The sequence below is a fragment of the Lygodium microphyllum genome, chromosome 16, assembly GCF_053477565.2.
Source record: "Lygodium microphyllum isolate KBCC chromosome 16, Lygodium_microphyllum_v1.1.10, whole genome shotgun sequence".
NCBI lineage: Eukaryota > Viridiplantae > Streptophyta > Polypodiopsida > Schizaeales > Lygodiaceae > Lygodium > Lygodium microphyllum.
In genome coordinates this window covers 69,912,288-69,930,700 of record NC_141150.1, presented here as the reverse complement: position 1 = coordinate 69,930,700, position 18,413 = coordinate 69,912,288, and the positions used below count along the sequence as shown (strand labels likewise).

Genomic DNA, 18,413 nt, shown 5'->3' with positions numbered 1-18,413 from the left:
TTTTCTCTTAATGTTTTTTATGTGTAAAATATTCTCAATGAACACAACATCAATTGTATGTCACGATAATGTATTCAACTAGTTTCACCAAAAATGTATGTATATGTGTGTGTGTGTGTGTGTGTGTGTGTGTGTATGTGTGTAAAGTTTCTAATTCGAATTTTGTTGCCAAATATTTGGGTTATCTAATCAATTTCGACTTAGCTTTAAACAAATATCATGTTTAATGCTTTGATAAAGCTAAGGGTTAAATGTGATTAGTAGAGATTGGCTACATGGCCACTCTGCATTCGATCATGAGTTGCACAGCCCACCATTATGGCTTACAAGGACCCAAAAGGCAATAATATCAGAAGTAATACAGCAATGGAAGCATAAACAACATGCTGAAATAAACTACTGAAACACAAGATAAGAGAATGAATGAATGAATGAACACAAATACAAATGAGAACTCAGATGTATGCTCGGGAAACGGAATCCATATCGAACACGAGACAGCAACATACAACAATGAGTCACTAGCTGTGTGGGCACCCTGGCACTGGCTCCTCTCTCCCCTGAAGAATCCACAAGTGATGAGACTGAAGTACAGAAAGAGGAGGAGCCCATCAATATAAAGGCATAAAATGGAGGGAGCAATAAATGCAATCGATCAAAAATTAATGTTGGTTGGCCAACATTAAATGCTCCCCAACCCTAAAAATTGGCACCAAAAAATGCCAAAAAAATACTACATGATATGCCACAAACTCACACCTGAGCTAACTAATCTGCTAACACCCTCTCAAATTAAGGGTGATCTGATACAATACAATAGTACAATGATGGAGAATCATAAACTATACAACATAGAACCACCAGAAGAACCATGGATATCCAAACAGTCAGTGGCCAGTCCACCACCAAGATGCCTCGGAGAGTATCTGACGTTGATATCGATCATAACAACACCACCTGAAAATAGAGAAGAATCATAGCAGCTCTTTGTGTTATGTCACCTATATCACTCAAGACATACAAGACCAATGTGTCAAACATGTCTCTGAACATGTGACCATGGAATCCCCGCCTTTAGCCAAAACTGCCAAAGTGTCCCCTCATGAGAGCTCCAGACGAAAGCTGTCAGAGTGCAGCGGTGCGGAAGCGTAGGGCTGAGAGAGAGAGAACGCAGAGAGAGAAGGGAGAGAAAGAGACAGTGGACGATGAAGATCTGCTGTATAAAGAATGTTGAATACAAAGATATACACGGGCGCAGTGCGCTGGACTGCGTGTCTCCACCTCAACAATGCAACCTGCTGTCCACCTCGAAGTCTGTTGCAGTCTGCACTGTCTGCTGTCTGAAATCTGTGAACAGAGACAGAAACTGCGCGTCACCGGTCTGTAATCTGCGTCAGAGAAGTGTGTCCAGACTGCTGAAAGTGTCGACTATAAATAGCCGAAATCTGACATGAAATAGGGCGCCAGAAATAGGGCGCAGCCAGAAAATAGGTCGGCTACATTAAATGCAGCCGACTGGACTGCAGGCAGTCGGACTGCCACGTGGCAGTCCGACTGCACAGTCCGACTGTGCAGCTGCCCTGCTGGTCCGACTGTGCAGCTGCCCTCCAAACAGGCTATGATCTCTAACACCCCCTCTCAGAGCCTGGACAGGGCAGAAGCCTGAGGGATCTGGAATGTTGCCGAAGTAGAGCCTGAGGAAGCGCCTTCGTAAACAAATCCGCAAGATTATCCTCCGTCTTGCAATACTCCACAGTGATGGTCTCATCCAGAAGCTTTTCTCGGATGAAGTGGTACTGGATCTCAATGTGCTTCGTCCGGGCATGAAAAACAGGGTTCCTTGCCAAGGCAATGCAACTTTCATTGTCACATCGCAGCAATGTAGAACGAGTTTGGGGGCACCCAAGCTCCTCCAACAATCTCCGAAGCCACACAACCTCGCATGTGGTGGAAGACGCGGCCCGATACTCCGCCTCAGTAGACGAAAGGACTACCGTGGTCTGCTTCTTGCTACTCCATGAAATAACACCTGCACCCAAAGTAAAGCAGTAACCTGCAGTAGACCGCCTGTGGTCCACGTCACCGGCCCAATCCGAGTCGCTCCAACCTGCAAGTACAAGATCTGACCCATCTGTCCCTGCAGGGTAATGAATCCCCAAATCAGACGTCCCCCTCAGATACCGAAGTATCCTCTGAGCAGCCTGCCAATGCACCGTCTTAGGTTCACTCATGAACCCTGCCAAGAGCCCAACAGCAAAACATAGATCAACCCTGGTGTTGAGAAGCCAAATTAAGGACCCAATCAACTGTCGATAGCGGGACGCATCCGCCAAAGGAGAAGCTGAATGGAAAGTGGCCTTCCAGTTCGGATCCATAGGAGTAGAGAGGGCCCGACAATCCTCCATCTCAAAAGACATCAAGAGCTCCTGTACATATCTCTGTTGAGAGATAAAGATCCCCCTCTGAGATTGATAAATCTCATGGCCCAAAAAGAAATGGAGTAGACCCAAATCCGTCATCTCGAACGTCCGATGTAAAGCTAACTTCATCTCCTAGACCTGCTGTGCAACATCACCTGTGACAATCAAATCATCAACATATAATACAAACAGCACACAACCATCCTCAGAAGTGTGAACATACAGCTGCGGATCGGCCTTGGACCGCCGATATCCCAAACTGAGACTGGAGGAACGAATCAATCTTTTCGTTCCATGCACGCGGAGCCTACTTGAGGCCATACAAGGCCTTCTTCAACCTGTAGACTTTCCCATCTGAATAACCAAAGCCAGGAGGCTGCTCAACATAGATCTCCTCCTTCAAATCACCATTCAGGAAGGCCGACTTCACATCCAACTGATAAACAAGCCATCTCCTATGGCCAGCCAAAGCAAGAACAGCTCTAATGGTCGCCATACGAGCTGTGGGGGCAAAAGTGTCATGACAGTCAATGCCTGGGCGCTGTGCAAAACCTTTAGCAACAAGGCGAGCCTTGTGCTTATCCAAAGTACCATCACTGAGATATTTGGTCTTGAAGACCCACTTGACTCCAATCACCTTCTTCTTCGGGGGGCGGGGCACGAGTGACCAAGTGCCATTCCTTTCAATAGCCTCCAACTCGGCTTCCATAGCTTTCTTCCATGGGGCGGACTGTAAAGCCTCCTTCACAGAGGTGGGCTCTCGATCCTGCATAACACGGGTCATCAAACAATAGTTGGAGCAAACCAGCTCCGTAGAATGTGCCTGGTGCTGCCGTGACCGCCGCGGACCATCCTGCAGTCCCCACTCCTCAGGAACCCCCTCGATCCCTGAATCACAGAGTGTGTCATGGGCCCAGCGAGGAGGAGGCCGAACCTCCCCTCATCGTTCTCCATCAGCAGAAGACTCTGGAATATCCACCGGTGGTAACTCCTCAGAGATGTCCGATGGAACTGTAGACTCTGTGTCAAAAACAGAATCATAATCAAAAGGCACGGGCTCCAGTGGAACTGTAGAAGGAACCCAACTCTCCCCTGGATCTCCAAGAACGGGATGCTCCTCACCCGTTGAAGTAGCCGGAACCTCCACAAACCGCACATCACGGCTAGTGTACACATCCCGCTTGACGGGATCATACAGTCGGTAGCCTTGGGACTGGGAGCTGTAGCCAACAAATACCTGTTTTCGAAAAGCCGCTTCAAATTTATCACGATGAGCCTTGGGAATGTGAACATAGGCATCACAGCCAAAGACCTGAAAGTAAGAAACATCTGGCTTCGTCCCAAAATAAGCCTCAAATGGAGTCATCCCTTCCACGGCCGAAGTAGGGGATCGATTAAGGATGTGGACTGCAGTAGGCACAGCCTCGGCCCACAGAACCTGAGGGGTCTGTCGGTGCTCCATCATGGTGCGCGCCATCTCAATCACACTGCGGTTCTTCCGTTCAAGAATACCATTTTCTTAAGGAGTATTGGTATTGGCAAACTCCTGGTGAATGCCTCTATCTGCACAAAACCGAGCAAATTCATTAGACACAAATTCACCTCCCTTGTCGGATCGCAAGGTCTTCAACTTCCGGCCTGATCGGTTCTCCTCAAAGAGAAGCCAATCCTTGAAGTGCGAGAAAGCTTCTGACTTTAATGCCAAAAAATAGGCCCATGTCATCCTGCTATAGTCATCCACGATCACCATGAAGTAGGAGCTTCCACGCAGGGACTCATTCCTCATAGGGCCACATAGATCCGTAGATACTAGCTCCATCGGTGAAGTAGACCGCCGCGAAGCTGTGTGGGGAATGGCATCTCTATGCTGCTTCCCCCGAATGCAGGAGACACATGGCTGCTGACTCACCACTATATCCGGCAACCCTCGAACAAGCTGTCCACGTGACGCCCTCCGAAGATAGTCATAGTTCAGGTGACCAAACCGAGCATGCCATAACTCAGACTGTGACTGTGAGGTAAGAAGAAGAGTAGAGAGGGCAGTGGAAGACTTCAGTTTGTAAATGCCGTTCTCCTTATATCCAGATGAGAGAACCTTCCTCGATCCACGATCAAGGACTCACACCGTAGAACTGTCAAACTCCACCAAAAGACCAAGGGAGCAAATTTTATGAACTGAAAGGAGATGGTACCCTAATCCTAGTACATGCAAAACCTCTGAGGTATGGGTACCACCTCGTCCATCCGGAATAAGCTGCATCTTACCCCGACCTGCAGCAAAAACTGAAGAGCTGTCTCCAATGAGAATCTGCCCACGCGAGGGTCGCAGCTGGGCAACACCATCTGATGAAGGAGTCATGTGCCGTGAGGCACCACTATCAACAATCCACTCTCGAGCTTGGGGAGTCGTCATCGCAGCATCAGAAGCATTCGGTGAAGCGTCCTCAATGACAGCTAGATGAAGAAATGCAGCTGATGAGGGTGCAGCCACAGCGCCAGAATCCTTGGTATCCTTCTTCTTGGTGTCCTTCGTGTCTTTGTCAGGGCAATCCTTCTTTCAATGGCCAATCTTTCCACAAATATGGCATGTGGAGTCTTTGTCCTTGTCCTTCTTGGACTTGTTATCCCCCTTCTTCTTCTTTTGGTCCTTCCCCTTCTTCTGAGAGGCTTGACCTGTCAGCGCCTCCGACTTGGAAGCATTCTGTCCCTTTAACTATTCCTCTTGGTCCAAGACCATAGGAACCAACTCTTCCCACCGAAGAGTAGACTCTCTTTCCACCGAAGAGTAGACCCTCTTGAGCGATCACGGTTGTAGTGCATGATAGGAAGAGAAAGGATCGAATCCTGGCATTCAGTTTGTCCCAATGAGACTGGGCCTTGGACAACTCCGCACGAGCATCGGAAGAGAGTTTGGACTCATCTCTTACCGAGGGCCGGTCAATCTCCTCCTATACCAACTCCGCCAAATCATAGGACTCAAGGATGGCCAACATCATGACGCGCCAAATGCGGTAGTTGTCGCCGTCGAGCTTCTGATCTGTAGGAAGAGCCGGTAAGACAAGCACCTTCCGGTCCATAATCGCCTGGAACTCCAAGTCCATCTCTGTAGACATCTTCACCTGCAATGCCTTCACAAACGCAAAAGCAGCCCCCTTTGACTGGGAAAACTCAGCCTGCTAAGGCTCTTCCGCGTCCTGAAGCTTTTTCACCCGCCGGAGGCGATGAAAAAGCAAAACCTGCACTTGTAGGCTGAAAACTCAAACTTCCTCCGCGTCAAACAGCAGTAAACAGCAGCAAATCCACCACCTGTACTCCTTTCCTGTGCGCCCACACTCGTTTCAGCCTTGTTCCAAGGCGCAACCCTCCTGTCTGCCCTTAAACGCAAAAAACGCAAATTTGTGTCGCGATGGAAACTCCTCTTCATGTTGATTCTGCGCTCAGTCAACCCTCAAACACTGCTCTGATACCATGTCAGAGTGCAACGGTGCGGAAGCGTAGGACAGAGAGAAAGAACGCTGAGAGAAGGGAGAGAAAGAGACAGTGGACGATGAAAATCTGCTGTATAAAGAATGCTGAATACAAAGATATACACGGGCGCAGTGCGCTGGGCTACGTGTCTCCACCTCGACGATGCAACCTGCTGTCCACCTCGAAGTCTGCTGCAGTCTGCACTGTCTGCTGTCTGAAATCTGTGAACTGAGACAAAAACTGCGCGTCACCGGTCTGTAATCTGCGTCAGAGAAGTGTGTCCAGACTGCTGAAAGTATTGACTATAAATAGCCGAAATCTGACATGAAATAGGGCGCCAGAAATAGGGCACAGCCAGAAAATAGGTCGGCTGCATTAAATGCAGCCGACTGGGCTGCAGGCAGTCGGACTGCCACGTGGCAGTCCGACTGTGCAGCTGCCCTCCAAACAGGCTATGATCTCTAACAAAAGCCTCCCGCTCTCTGTCAAGTAGCCAACCCATCATGAACTTGGATGCCAATCCCAGCTCCAAGATTTGTACCTGCCAGACTTCGGTCGATCTGTCAAGGATGTCCCTCTCCAGATCCTGTGCATCTGTATAGCCATATAGATAAGCCATGTGGCAGTCCGACCGCACAGTCCGCTTGTGCAGCTGCCCTCCAAACAGGCTATGATCTCTAACAAAAGCCTCCCGCTCTCTGTCAAGTAGCCAACCCATCATGAACTTGGATGCCAATCCCAGCTCCAAGATTTGTACCTGCCAGACTTCGGTCGATCTGTCAGGGATGTCCCTCTCCAGATCCTCTGCATCTGTATAGCCATATAGATAAGGCACGGCTGCCCCATCTCACCACCCTCTCACACTCCCTCTCGAGCACTGGAGAGTCATGAGGGATGACCGTATCACCACCACTAGAAAGCAGCTGAGAAAGGGGCCACCAAGCCCTTTCCACGATCCGAAGAAGAGGATCCCATTCGGGCCTTGGCCTTCGCCTTGGTTGGAGGATCAAAATCAAAATCTGAGGCAAATGTTGACTCGTTGGAGGAGTCCGCATTTCGCTTCATCTTTTGCTCCTATTTCTTCCTGGAAGCCGCTAACTCTTTGCAGTCCTATCTTAAATGTCCCTTCTTGCCATAGTGGTAACACTAGGCCTTCGACTTCTTCATCTTCAAACCCCTCTCCGAAGCTACAAGAGCCTCACTTGAACCTCCATAATGTGACGGAAGCCTCCCCTATAGGCACTAAGTAGCCTCATGCTCAAGTAGCATGGAGGACATGTGAAGAAAACTAACAGGAGTCGTAGATGTCTACGCCTATAAAGCATTCCATCAAACTCCTGAGGAAGCTTATAGAGTACCGTACCAACTAGATGTGCCTCGGATAGAGCAGACTGCATAGTACGAAGCTAGTCCTAGAGTTGGGTAACACGAAGGAGAAAGGATTGAATCGTATCTTTGGATTCAAACTTCAGTTGCTAGAGTTGGCCATAGAGAGTAACGGCGCTCATGGTGAAAGGAGCCTCACACATCAACTGTAACTTCGACCATATGTCTGAAGCTATCGTACAGGAGGTGACCGCCGGTAGGACTTCTTTGGAAATACACTGAAGCAAGGCCGAATAAGCACGGGCATCATCCGAATCCCATGTAAGCGCTGCCTCCTCATGGTTGTCTTCATCAAAATCAAAGGGAACAGGAGAAGGTTGTCAAGGACGTGCCACAACTCCATCAACCACGTACCATAACCGCTTCTGAATAAACCAAGCCTTCATCACTGCACTCCACGTGTAATAATCAGGTCCATGGAGCTTGTCATCAATGGATGTGCATGGAGGAGCCATCTAGAGAGGATTTAGAAAAAAGTAGAGAAAAGAAGGAATTGGGAAAGGAAACACAACCAAACCACGAGCACAGACTGCAAAAAACAAGAGTTCACATGCAATATAACCCAAAATCTGATCAAAATAAGACAAAAGCTGCTGTAAAAAGTCAAGAAATCAATCAAAACTGTCAAAAACAGCAAAAACAGCCTGAGGATGTAAGTGCCCAGCTAGTAGGAGATGTAGAAACACCAAAATGCAGGCTGAAATGGATGCGCAAGCTGTACGGATGCTGATGTCAACAAAAAACGCAAGCAAAACTGATCGCCTAATTGGAGCAGCAGCTACCTGATCAACAAGAGAAAAAACAATCCTGAAATCAACAATAAAACACAGCAGAAACACAAATCCTAAAATCTCATACCATGTCAAAAGTGATGCAGCAATGGAAGCATAAACAACATGCTGAAATAAACTGCTGAAACATAAGACGAGAAAGAATGAAGGAATGAATGAACACAAATACAGATGAGAACTCAGATGTATGCTCGGGAAACGGAATCCATATCGAACACAAGACAGCAACATACAATAGTGAGTCACTGGCTATATGGGCACCCTAGCATCGGCTCCTTTCTCCCCTGAAGAATCCACAAGTGATGACTAGAAGTACACAAAGAGGAGGAGCCAACAATATATAGGCATAAAATGGGGGGAGCAATAAATGCAATCGGCTAATAATTAATGCTAGTCAACCAGCATTAAATGCTTTTCAACCCTAAAAAGGACACTAGAAAATGCCAAAAAAATACTACATGATATGCCACAAACTCACACCTGAGCTGACTAATCTGCTAACAAATAAACCACATGTTGGTAAAACACTTAATTCAACTTAACAATAAATTCAATAAGAAAAATACACACATAGTTAGAGCTTACACCACACATGATACTTGTTGGCCCCAAACTTTGTGCCTCTTTCAATATTTCTTTAGATTACTAATGTTTGCTTAAAACCAACTACAAATAGCTATAATTTCAGCAATTTCTCGTAGCACAAGTAATCCACAAGTATATAATGGCCTAGTCACCTTCAATGTCAACCTCCAACCAACTATAGAGTGTTCAAAAATGCACATAAACACTTCACGCTACTAAACCCTCAAAATGACAACCAACATTTAAACCCAATTTCGTGGAGATCATTTGCCTTAACTAACTTGCATAGTTCACATGCAATCCCACACTATTCCCCTCACAAACAAAGGAATTTCTCACGATGAAACTACAAAAACATCACTTTCTTCACCTTGATGTTGTCCAAAATGTAAACAAGGCTCAAGATCTCAAAGAAAAAGAGAGGATCTCAGCCCATCGTGCTATCATAACCAATTTTGACAAAATTCAAATCAAAAATCACAATACTATCTTCTGATAATGAAGTTGTAGACCTACCCAATTGATTCACCGAGCAAAGAGAAGAAAAAAGATTGCCAGTCCAACCACCATACATGTTGTACATGCTATATTTGCATTCTCCATAGCCAAGATAACAAGAGAGAGAGAGAGAGAGAGGGGGAGGGGTGTTGGTTGTGTTCGGCCAATTGATCATAACAAACAGTAATGAGGGCGTGTGCAAAGAACAAGAACTAAAATTGCCAACGCACAACTTCCTAGTTAAATTAATGTCTCTCTTACTACATTAATTTCAATGGGGCCACTTGTTAATATCACAAGAGGAGTACTTGGCATTTATGAGCTCCTCATTGGATGAAACTTTCAACGTAACTCAATTCTAAGGTGCCAACTTCCAATTTAATGATAGTTCAACATTGCACCCTCTTCGTTTTATTACTCTAAAAAAGATGCATTAATATTAAAACCTTAATTCACTCATTTTAAACAACCCCAAAACTCCAAATATACAAAGCAAACCCACAAACTTTGGTTGGTTCCTTGTCTTCAAATAGATGAGCTACATAGTCACTTGCCATCACTAATTATTTCCTAATCATAAAAACATGCATTACAAACTAATTAGCTCTTTAAAACAGCCCCAAAACATGTTTATTACCAAACTTTCATGGAGAGTCTCTGTGTCCCATAAGCCAAAGCGTAATTTGAAAGAATCCACATCTATAAATAGAAGGTTGTCCTTCCACTTAACCTATCTCATCATTGTAGGTTCTCCATCAACAGGTGCCTTCTTTCCACTATTGTCTACACACCTTCATGGCAGATATCTCAATTCATGGTGCTGCGAGCTAGTGTCGAACTCCTAACAATCTTCTCAACCCAAGTTGTTGGGTTTACTATTGGCAACTCCTCTACAGGTGACAATCTATCTCTACAAATTATCAATAGTTGTCGTCATCCTTTGGGCCTCCAAATAGTTGTATTTGCTACATAAAACTTCTCCACAACTTGTTTGTGCAGTTTATAAAAGTTGCCAATCTTCCATGGGCAGCCAAAAGGCTATGTTTTGTAATCCCAACTGTCACCTTCATCATTTTGATCATTCTCGTCTCTTTATCCACTGTCTCCAAGTTACCACTACCTTGTTCAGCCTAGTCCAAACAAAGAACTGCGTTTGCGGTTGCTGATGACATATAGAGGCTGCCTATCGCATCTCAGGACCCATACTACAAAGTACGACACACTCTCCATCTCAACTCTATGCCTTTGTCCTTCAAAGACACAAGAGTTCAAGGTTTTGCATTCACTTTGCATAGTGTGTTTACTCCATTGAGCATTGTATTATTCACTCTTCATTCTTCTTCCATGTTCATTGTCTCCAAGTTGCTCTTCACCTCTAACTTCTATTATCATTTTGTGCTTTGTTTTACATTTGTGTTTATCTTCTAATTGAGTATTTCTCAACACCCATCAATGAACACCTAATTTCCACCATTGTCCACAACCCTCCCAATGGATATATCAGCCTGTGGTGCGCTGTCTAGCTCCTCTCCAGCCTGGCAACTTGATCAATCATCAGCCCTGCCATGCAGCCTGCATTTGCTGATTACCAACTGTCTACATCATCTTTGAAGTATCCAACAGCTATCGCCATCAGCAAGAGCTACCTTTTGTGTTTGTGCAAGCCACTCAAAAGCTAACATCATGATTGCAATTGTCACCCAACCCTTCGGAGCTATTGCCTTGTCTGCATCAGCTGCATTTCACTGACAACCTTCTCCTCAAGTCCGGGTAGTCTGTTATCATTTTGCCCACCGTATTGCTTACTATTCAAATCACCCTATCCAGACACTCTTGTCTATGTTTACAACAACTAATCACCCTCATAGGCTGCCTGCTGCATTTCAGGATCAATGTGAGGTATGAAGCTATCATAGAGTCATCTCCCAACCATAATAAAATGGGATGGCTATTTTCTAGTTTCCCATCCCATCCCAATCCGATTCCCATGTTACAGCTCCCTCTCATGGCGAAAAGGATGTCAATTCATGTCACTATTCCCATTTCTGTCCTGGTCCCCAAAAATTGTCCATGTTACTATGCAGTTCTAGTTCATCTTTGCTCCAGTCCAACCGAGACACAAAGGTTCAAGGTTCATTGTATTCGCATTAGCATAGTTCATTTGATCATTCACATTCATTATCCCTAAGTTCTCTTCACCTTTGAGTTCTAATGTGTTCATTGTGTTACTATCATTACACATTTGAATTATCCTCTTTGTTTGAGTTTTCTTCATATGGTATCAAAGCTAAGCCCACTCAACACCTTCCGTTATTTAATGTGCACAAAGCTAAGGGCCTCGCAAGACTATTAGAGCCTCATATTTGTTCACGTCCCCCAATTGGAAATACATATCATTTTATAATGCCAATCCTTCTTCCATTGCTCCTTATGTATTGCAAAATATTGGGGGTATGTAAACCCCAAAAGACTGACTATAAGAAAAAGTCAAGTATAACTTCTTCATCATCATTCTTCTAGTCAGTTTGCTTTTGTTGCTTCATCATCACAACCACAAAATGTAACTTCACAATTTCAATTTTCAACAATTCCATATAATTCACAAAACTTTTCCAATCCAACCACATCTCACTTTTTGATTCCTTCATGTCAAAGTTGAAATTCTTATGGAAAACAAAGGCCCACAAGAAAGGAGTCGAATCATTGGCCATACAAAGTTTGCTCTCCTAGATCACATGGTGGATTGAATGTCTTGAACATCCATCTTCATTTCTTGGCTCGCAATTTGTCTATACTAAAGACTTTTGTTCTTAGACAACACCATGGGCCAAAATGTTTGGTGCAGGAAAATATCTTCATCAAAAGAGCTTGCACTAGAGTAAAATGTTTGATCCTCCATTGGCTTTTATAGAACCATGCAAAGCTTAACTCTTGATCACTAAAGGAATATCTAGAGTGGGAGAGGTACTCGCACCTCAAGGTAACATCATGAGTTTCCACAAGCTCGGTAAATCTATGCTTTCAGTCACCATTATCAGCCATCACGTAGTACTATTCAAAATATGCTTCGTTCGTTTCTTCATGTACCCCGTCTGAATTCTGATAGAAGGCCACAAGCGTGGAGCATTCCAAAGAATTGTAAAGATTGCTTTCCTCATGGGATGATGCTAAACATACATATTTATTGTTGCAACCTCGATCATGGATCTTGGAGCATGCAATTACACTCTGGATTCGTATGGATTCTTGAATCAAAATTTTTAGTGCAATGGTGTAAGCATCTTTCACAAATGCAGAACAGAGAATTGCCTCTAAAAAGATGTCTTTTCCTCTGGAGATGCATGCAGGGAGCAGTTGCTTTGGGTTCACTACTGATGTTTTGTAAAATTGCTCCACCTTTTTGCCATAGATGTGGAGCTTCTAGAGAGTCTACTCTCCCCATCTTTAGATTTGGGAGGCATTCTGGCTGTTTAGAGGATTTCCATTCCGTCTAAAGGCCCAAACTACCTTTTCCTTTTGGGTTTGCTTTTGGGCTTTGTGGACTATTTGAAAACTCTACAACTTGGCGACAGTTGAACATGTCATAATGGCTATCCCTACTTCAAGAAATCTTTGCACCAAAATCTTTCTCTAACAATCTTGCTATCAAAGGATTGGATCAACCTTAATTTGATCCTTTTATAAGTGTCTCATCCTAAGGGGCTGTAGTTTCCTTTGGTGTTCATTGCCTTTGTAAATTGGTCCTAATTAATTATTTTTTCACAAAAAAGCCTCTCTGTGTGTCTGTGAGGGTTCAACTAATGTTCTATCCACCTATATATGTTACTGTTCCCCTTTACCTCGATCAAGAGCCTATGAGTTTGCATGTTTAACAGCAACTGGATGACACCACAATAGATGATGTGGATCATAGTGAAACTATGCAATCTTCTCATTCTAATAAAAAAGGCTAAATGGACTCACTCAAGTGTCAAAAGTGATTGAAAATCTATCATAAATCAGCAATATTGTGATAAAGAGGACTGACAACATTGTAAAAGGCTTGCATTTTTTTACCTTTTCCTTCTAACCCTTGCTCTTTAATGTGGATAGAGTCCTATAATTGTTAAATTTTGTATTTCACAATGGGTTTCGCACCTTTTAAGACTTCCCACTTAATGTGAAGTAATCTCAGCAAAACTGTGCATGCACACCTTGGAACCCTTCAAACTCTTTCTTTTTTAACAAATAAAGAAAAAATATCGATTGGCCCTACAGTTTTGCCCACAAACCTCAGTTTCCCTACTGTGCTTCAAACACATCCTACAAATGTCACAATGTTTGAGGTTGAAGACAGTTACCTTCTTTGATTCAGACTTATCTGTTGCATAAAGAGCCTTGAAAGCTCTATTGCAATACACAGTTTGTCCTTCATGTAAGGCTGTCCAAAGCATAGCAACAACAGTTTTGATTACCTGTTCTTGCAAATGTAACAGCAGATAACAAGTTAGAATCAGAAAATAAGGAAGAAGCAGATAGAAAAGAGCCTCCTAAGTGATGTCCAAAGTAAGAATTACCTTCTTTCTGTAAAATGCGACACCATGAACATTGAAAGGTATTTTCCGTGCTCGTAGTGCAGATTGAAAAACTTTTCCTGTGACCTATTGATAAGCAAGGAATTAACACCACAAAACAGAATTCAAATTTTCACATGAGTCCCAAAAAGAGCACTCAGAACATGCCTGACGACGATATAGTATGGCAAAGTCTCCATATGATGATTTTTTGTTTGAATTGATCTGAGCTTTCGCAATAATTGCATCAATTACAAAGCAGCATTGAGCATCAGAATTCCTACACTCTTTTACAGTGATCTGCCAAGAATAAAAGTGATCTGTAAGTTCATAAATTCATTGCTGCCAGTTAGGAAAAGATCCAAATATTCAACTTGTGTTATCAAGGCTTTCCGTTGAGATCTGAAAATCTGGAATACCAAATACTAAGGTCTAAGAACCAAGATACTCTCAATCCCACCTGTGAATCAGAAACCAGAAAGAACTGAAACATTGACCAACTCCTTAGCAGTTTGTTGGTTTGCACTCAACTTCGCATAAGAACAGGAATTCTGAAATGGAAGTTTCAAATACATGTACCTTATCCCCAAAATCATTATCAGTCAATGCCTGTTTGTTTTCACAGCGCTTCAAGTTGTTTCCAATAAGACAAGATGCAGCTTCAACAATGCAACGTGTTGAACGATAATTATGATGCAGCCTTACCTGCAAACACAGAAAGGAAGATATAAACAATAGAATTAAAATATGGATTCAATTGACTTCAGATAGAACAGCAATAGTGCAGGCTGAAAGGTAGATTACCTCCTTTAGATCAGGAAAATCTTTCCGAAAAGAATTGAAATTACTTGAGTCTGCCCCATTAAAGCTGAAAATGGACTGCATCAGAAATGGGATTAGCTTGATAGTCCTCATATTGGAATCAAGAACTGTTCTAGAGACTTGCAGTTTTTAACCTGAAAACATGTCATTTACCTGATCATCATCACCAACAACAGTGACACACTGGTGAGATGCAAGCAAGCGCAGAAGCTCATACTGCATAGCACTAGTATCTTGAAATTCATCTACAAGTATACAAGGCCATGCTGTCTGGTATTCTTCAAAAACTGCATTGTGGTGAAAACCCATTTATGGTGGGACTTGTAACACAATGTTCAATCTTTAGAGAGATGCCACTGTGCGCTTGAAATTTAAAACTTGCCTTTATGATTAGTTTTCAGCAGTGATACTGCACAACAAATAAGATCATGATAATCAAGAGCGTCGCAAGCTGCAAGTGTTGCATTGTAGTGCCTCAGAACTGCTGCCTTTAAGAACAATGAATTGTCCTTAGAAGCTACACATATTAATGAACCCTACAGAATTGCAAACAAAAAAAGTGCATACCCCAAAAATGTTCCCAAGCTTTTCATAAAAATCAGGTTTTACACCAGAAGCTTTGGCCTGAAAGAGCATTAGGAAGATAACAAACACAAATCATATCAAGGCACATGTAATCTCCTTGGAACTCACAAATAAAATGGACCTATAACTGCCAAGCAAATAACATTGGAAGGCGTTTACATAGCACTATTACAACAATTGAGACTACCTGAGTAATGAATTTGTCCCATTTTTTGGCCCTTTCCTTCCACAACCTTGGGTTCATGTGTTCCTCCGACAGCTGGTCCACTGCCATGGCTAAATTGTTTCTGACAGAATTATTACTAGTAACCACTGGCTCTTTTGAAGGCCCAAGCTCAGCTAAAGCCAGTCTTGTTGCTTCCACCACAGCTTTCCTCTGCTGCCCACGCCCATAGACCAGGAATTCTGAAGAGCGTCCCAGCCTGCAGCCCAAACTCTAAATGAAATTCCAGAACAATACCCACTCAGCCAATTGATTATTCAGTCTTGTGAGAAACATTGCTGCACTTAACTTGTTTTAATGATGATTTTAGATTATTAAAGAATTAAAGAACATGCAAAGTGCAGCGCCCCTCACATTTCAGCATGTGCTCGGCATAATTGCAAGCAGAATGAGTGAAAGGTACAAACATTCAGTTCCTTCGATACTGCTTTACCAACATGAGCCCCAACTCTATCTTTCATCTCTGATGCTGCTGCTGTTGTAAATGTCATGGCTAGGATACTTCTTGCATGAACCCCCTGCCATGAACAATTGTTTTAGAGAGCTTACGAAGACATTGCAAGTTAATAAATGAAACAGTCTGAGTATTAACCTCATTCAGCAGTCTTAACAATCGAGCAACCATTGTCGAAGTCTGCAGACCAACAAGGTCAGCAAGCTCAGAGCATGTCAATACATTGCAGAAAACTTTGTGCCTTGAAAGACATCAACAGCCTACCTTGCCACTTCCAGGTCCTGCAAGGATAAGCAGGGGTTTATGAGCGTCACTCAAAACGGCTTCCTTCTGAGAATCATTCAATTTCCTTAGATATGCAGGCATCAGTTCTGTGGCACACACAGACTGCCCTGGCACCATATCTAATGACCATTTTTGGGATGACAGTGACTTTGGAGTAGACAAAGCAGAATACAGGCTTGCTGTTGAGTGGGGAAAGTGATTGGAAGATGTGTCTGAAGGCCCTCCATCCAAAAGCAATGAGTCCACTTCTTCATTGCTATTACTCTGTTTTGAGACAGATAATTTGTCATCTTCCTGATGGGGACCGTCCAATGTCTGTAGACATGCACAGACGGCAGGTAAAGACTTTGGAGTTGATACAGCATCATAAGGGCTTGCTGTTGAATGGGGATTGTTTGATGTCTGTGGACAAGCACGCATGGCAGGTAAAGACTTTGGTGTGGATGCAGCAGCACAAATGCTCGCTGTTGAGTGGGCAAAATGATTGGAAAGCATGTTCAAATGTCCTCCATCCAAGAGTAATGAGTCCACTTTTTCCTTGCTAACGACCTGTTTCGAAACAAATAATTTGTCATCTTCCCGAAGGGAATCAGTCAATCTATGTCCACATGCAGGCATGGCAGATAAGGACTGGAGAGTGGACACAGCTGCATAAAAGCTATGGGGAGCATGATTGGAAGGTGTGTTTGAATGTTCACCATTCAAGAATAACAATGCTGTTCTCTCCTTGATAACGCTGTGTTTCGAGATAGGTAAATTGTCATCTTCTGTTAGGGCATTATTCAACGTCCATACATATGCAGATGTCAGTTCTGTGGTAGGTACAGACAGCCCTTGTGGCACACCCAAACATGATTCTTGGGATGACACTGAATTTGGAGTGGATATAGCAGTATAAAGGCTGGATGTTGAGTGGGGAGTGTGATTGGAAGGCATATTTAAATGTCCTCCATTCAATGGCAACAATTCTGATTTTTCTTTGCTGACTCTGCACTTTGTGACAGATAGTTTGTCATCTTTGCTCTTTATATCATTAACTTCAAGGCTAACACAACTTTCAGCTTGACATGATTCTGATGGCATTGATTTTGGCGTATTAAAGAGTGAGAATTCTGATTGAAGGTCCTGCACTTTTGTAGCTCTACTTTGGCAAATTAGTGTAGGTTGATCACTCGCAGCTAAAGGATGAGAAGCCAATGGTTTGTTTGCTGACAATTGTGCAAGTGGGGTTCTTGGCTTACAGAGCGTATCCAGCTGCTCCAAAATGTCATTATCAAGGTCAAAATCATCCAATAAGGCCTCTTTAAATGGCCATTGAAGCTTTGCCGATGTGCCTAGCTCATGACTATGCCTGCTCGCATCAATGTTATCTAATTTGCCTACATTCTCAAAACCACCATCATAATTATTTGTAGTATATGCATGAGATTCTCGTGGTTTACCATCATGTTTCCTGCATTCCACAAGTAGCGCAAACTTTGATCCCAGCTCCATTTGAACAAATAACACATAACATTTCCGGTAAGCACATTGTACCATGGTGAGATGGTGAAGAATCAATTGCTTACCTGTCATTAAAAGGAACAGATGGCCATGTCGGGGGAGGCCGAGGTTTCATTATATCCTCACGAGGCCTTTTGCGAGTGAGAATGGCCTTCGCGGCCCTGAAATTCTGGTCAATACGCCATTTTTGCTCTGCACTGAGCTTTGATGCCGAAGAGGAATAGGAACAATTTTCCTTATTGCATTCCATGGCCAATACTAGCGCAAGACCTAATTTAAGCTACATTGCTAACTGCAGACTGAATCGAGGAAAGGGAGAGGAGTGTGCGGCAGGTTTCGGCAAGAAAGAGACGATACAGGCTATTCTGGCCTGCAGCTATCCACAAGCAACCCCGCGCCATGAGTTACATCTGATGAGAGACGAAGACGCGCAGCTTAGCAGCACCTCTGCGCTGCCTTCTCGGAGAAGATGCGCGCATCGCCATCATCCATGTTTAAATTGAACTTCGGCCGCGAAACTTGTCAAATGGGAAGATAAAAGAAAATTTAAAGCCAATTTACACCAGCTAGCCCACGTCTATCTGTTAATCGTATTTTCATTGATAGTGTTGTGTGTGAATACAATTGGGACCACCACCGTACCCTTTTCCCTCACTAGAAGTTAGTTCTTCATTCCCCATCTTGTATATATGCCCATCCAATCTAGGGTAATCTATAGTTATATATAAATTCTCCATCGATACCTCCCAATAGACTTTGTGTAATGTGCTCTCAAGCTTTTTCTTTTCAAGATGCATGTGTCCATTCCTGTTGTCCAAAATCCAACATCTGGTATCAGAG

General features: G+C 43.6%; 1 protein-coding gene across 4 annotated transcripts in view; it reads right to left on the bottom strand.

The window, feature by feature from the left end:
* LOC148022957 (ATP-dependent DNA helicase SRS2-like protein At4g25120) overlaps positions 1 to 18,067 on the bottom strand; it is a 92,031-nt gene extending 73,964 nt beyond the window's left edge. For 3 of the 4 annotated variants that reach the window (XR_015693572.1, XM_087695893.1, XM_087695891.1), the window contains exons 1-13: positions 17,639 to 18,067; positions 16,050 to 17,523; positions 15,924 to 15,965; positions 15,686 to 15,849; positions 15,296 to 15,530; positions 15,091 to 15,147; positions 14,906 to 15,011; positions 14,677 to 14,810; positions 14,506 to 14,580; positions 14,281 to 14,406; positions 13,870 to 14,001; positions 13,705 to 13,788; positions 13,489 to 13,602 (exon numbers count right to left, since the gene is read on the bottom strand). Coding sequence is in view for 3 of the 4 variants with exons in the window: in XM_087695893.1 (XP_087552019.1) it covers positions 13,489 to 13,602; positions 13,705 to 13,788; positions 13,870 to 14,001; positions 14,281 to 14,406; positions 14,506 to 14,580; positions 14,677 to 14,810; positions 14,906 to 15,011; positions 15,091 to 15,147; positions 15,296 to 15,530; positions 15,686 to 15,849; positions 15,924 to 15,965; positions 16,050 to 17,523; positions 17,639 to 17,823 (2,928 nt within the window). In the remaining variant the exon portion in view is untranslated. The remainder of the gene's footprint in view (positions 1 to 13,488; positions 13,603 to 13,704; positions 13,789 to 13,869; positions 14,002 to 14,280; positions 14,407 to 14,505; positions 14,581 to 14,676; positions 14,811 to 14,905; positions 15,012 to 15,090; positions 15,148 to 15,295; positions 15,531 to 15,685; positions 15,850 to 15,923; positions 15,966 to 16,049; positions 17,524 to 17,638) is intronic. The other variant, XM_087695892.1, reaches the window with a different exon arrangement.
* Between the last annotated feature and the right edge of the window lie 346 nt (positions 18,068 to 18,413).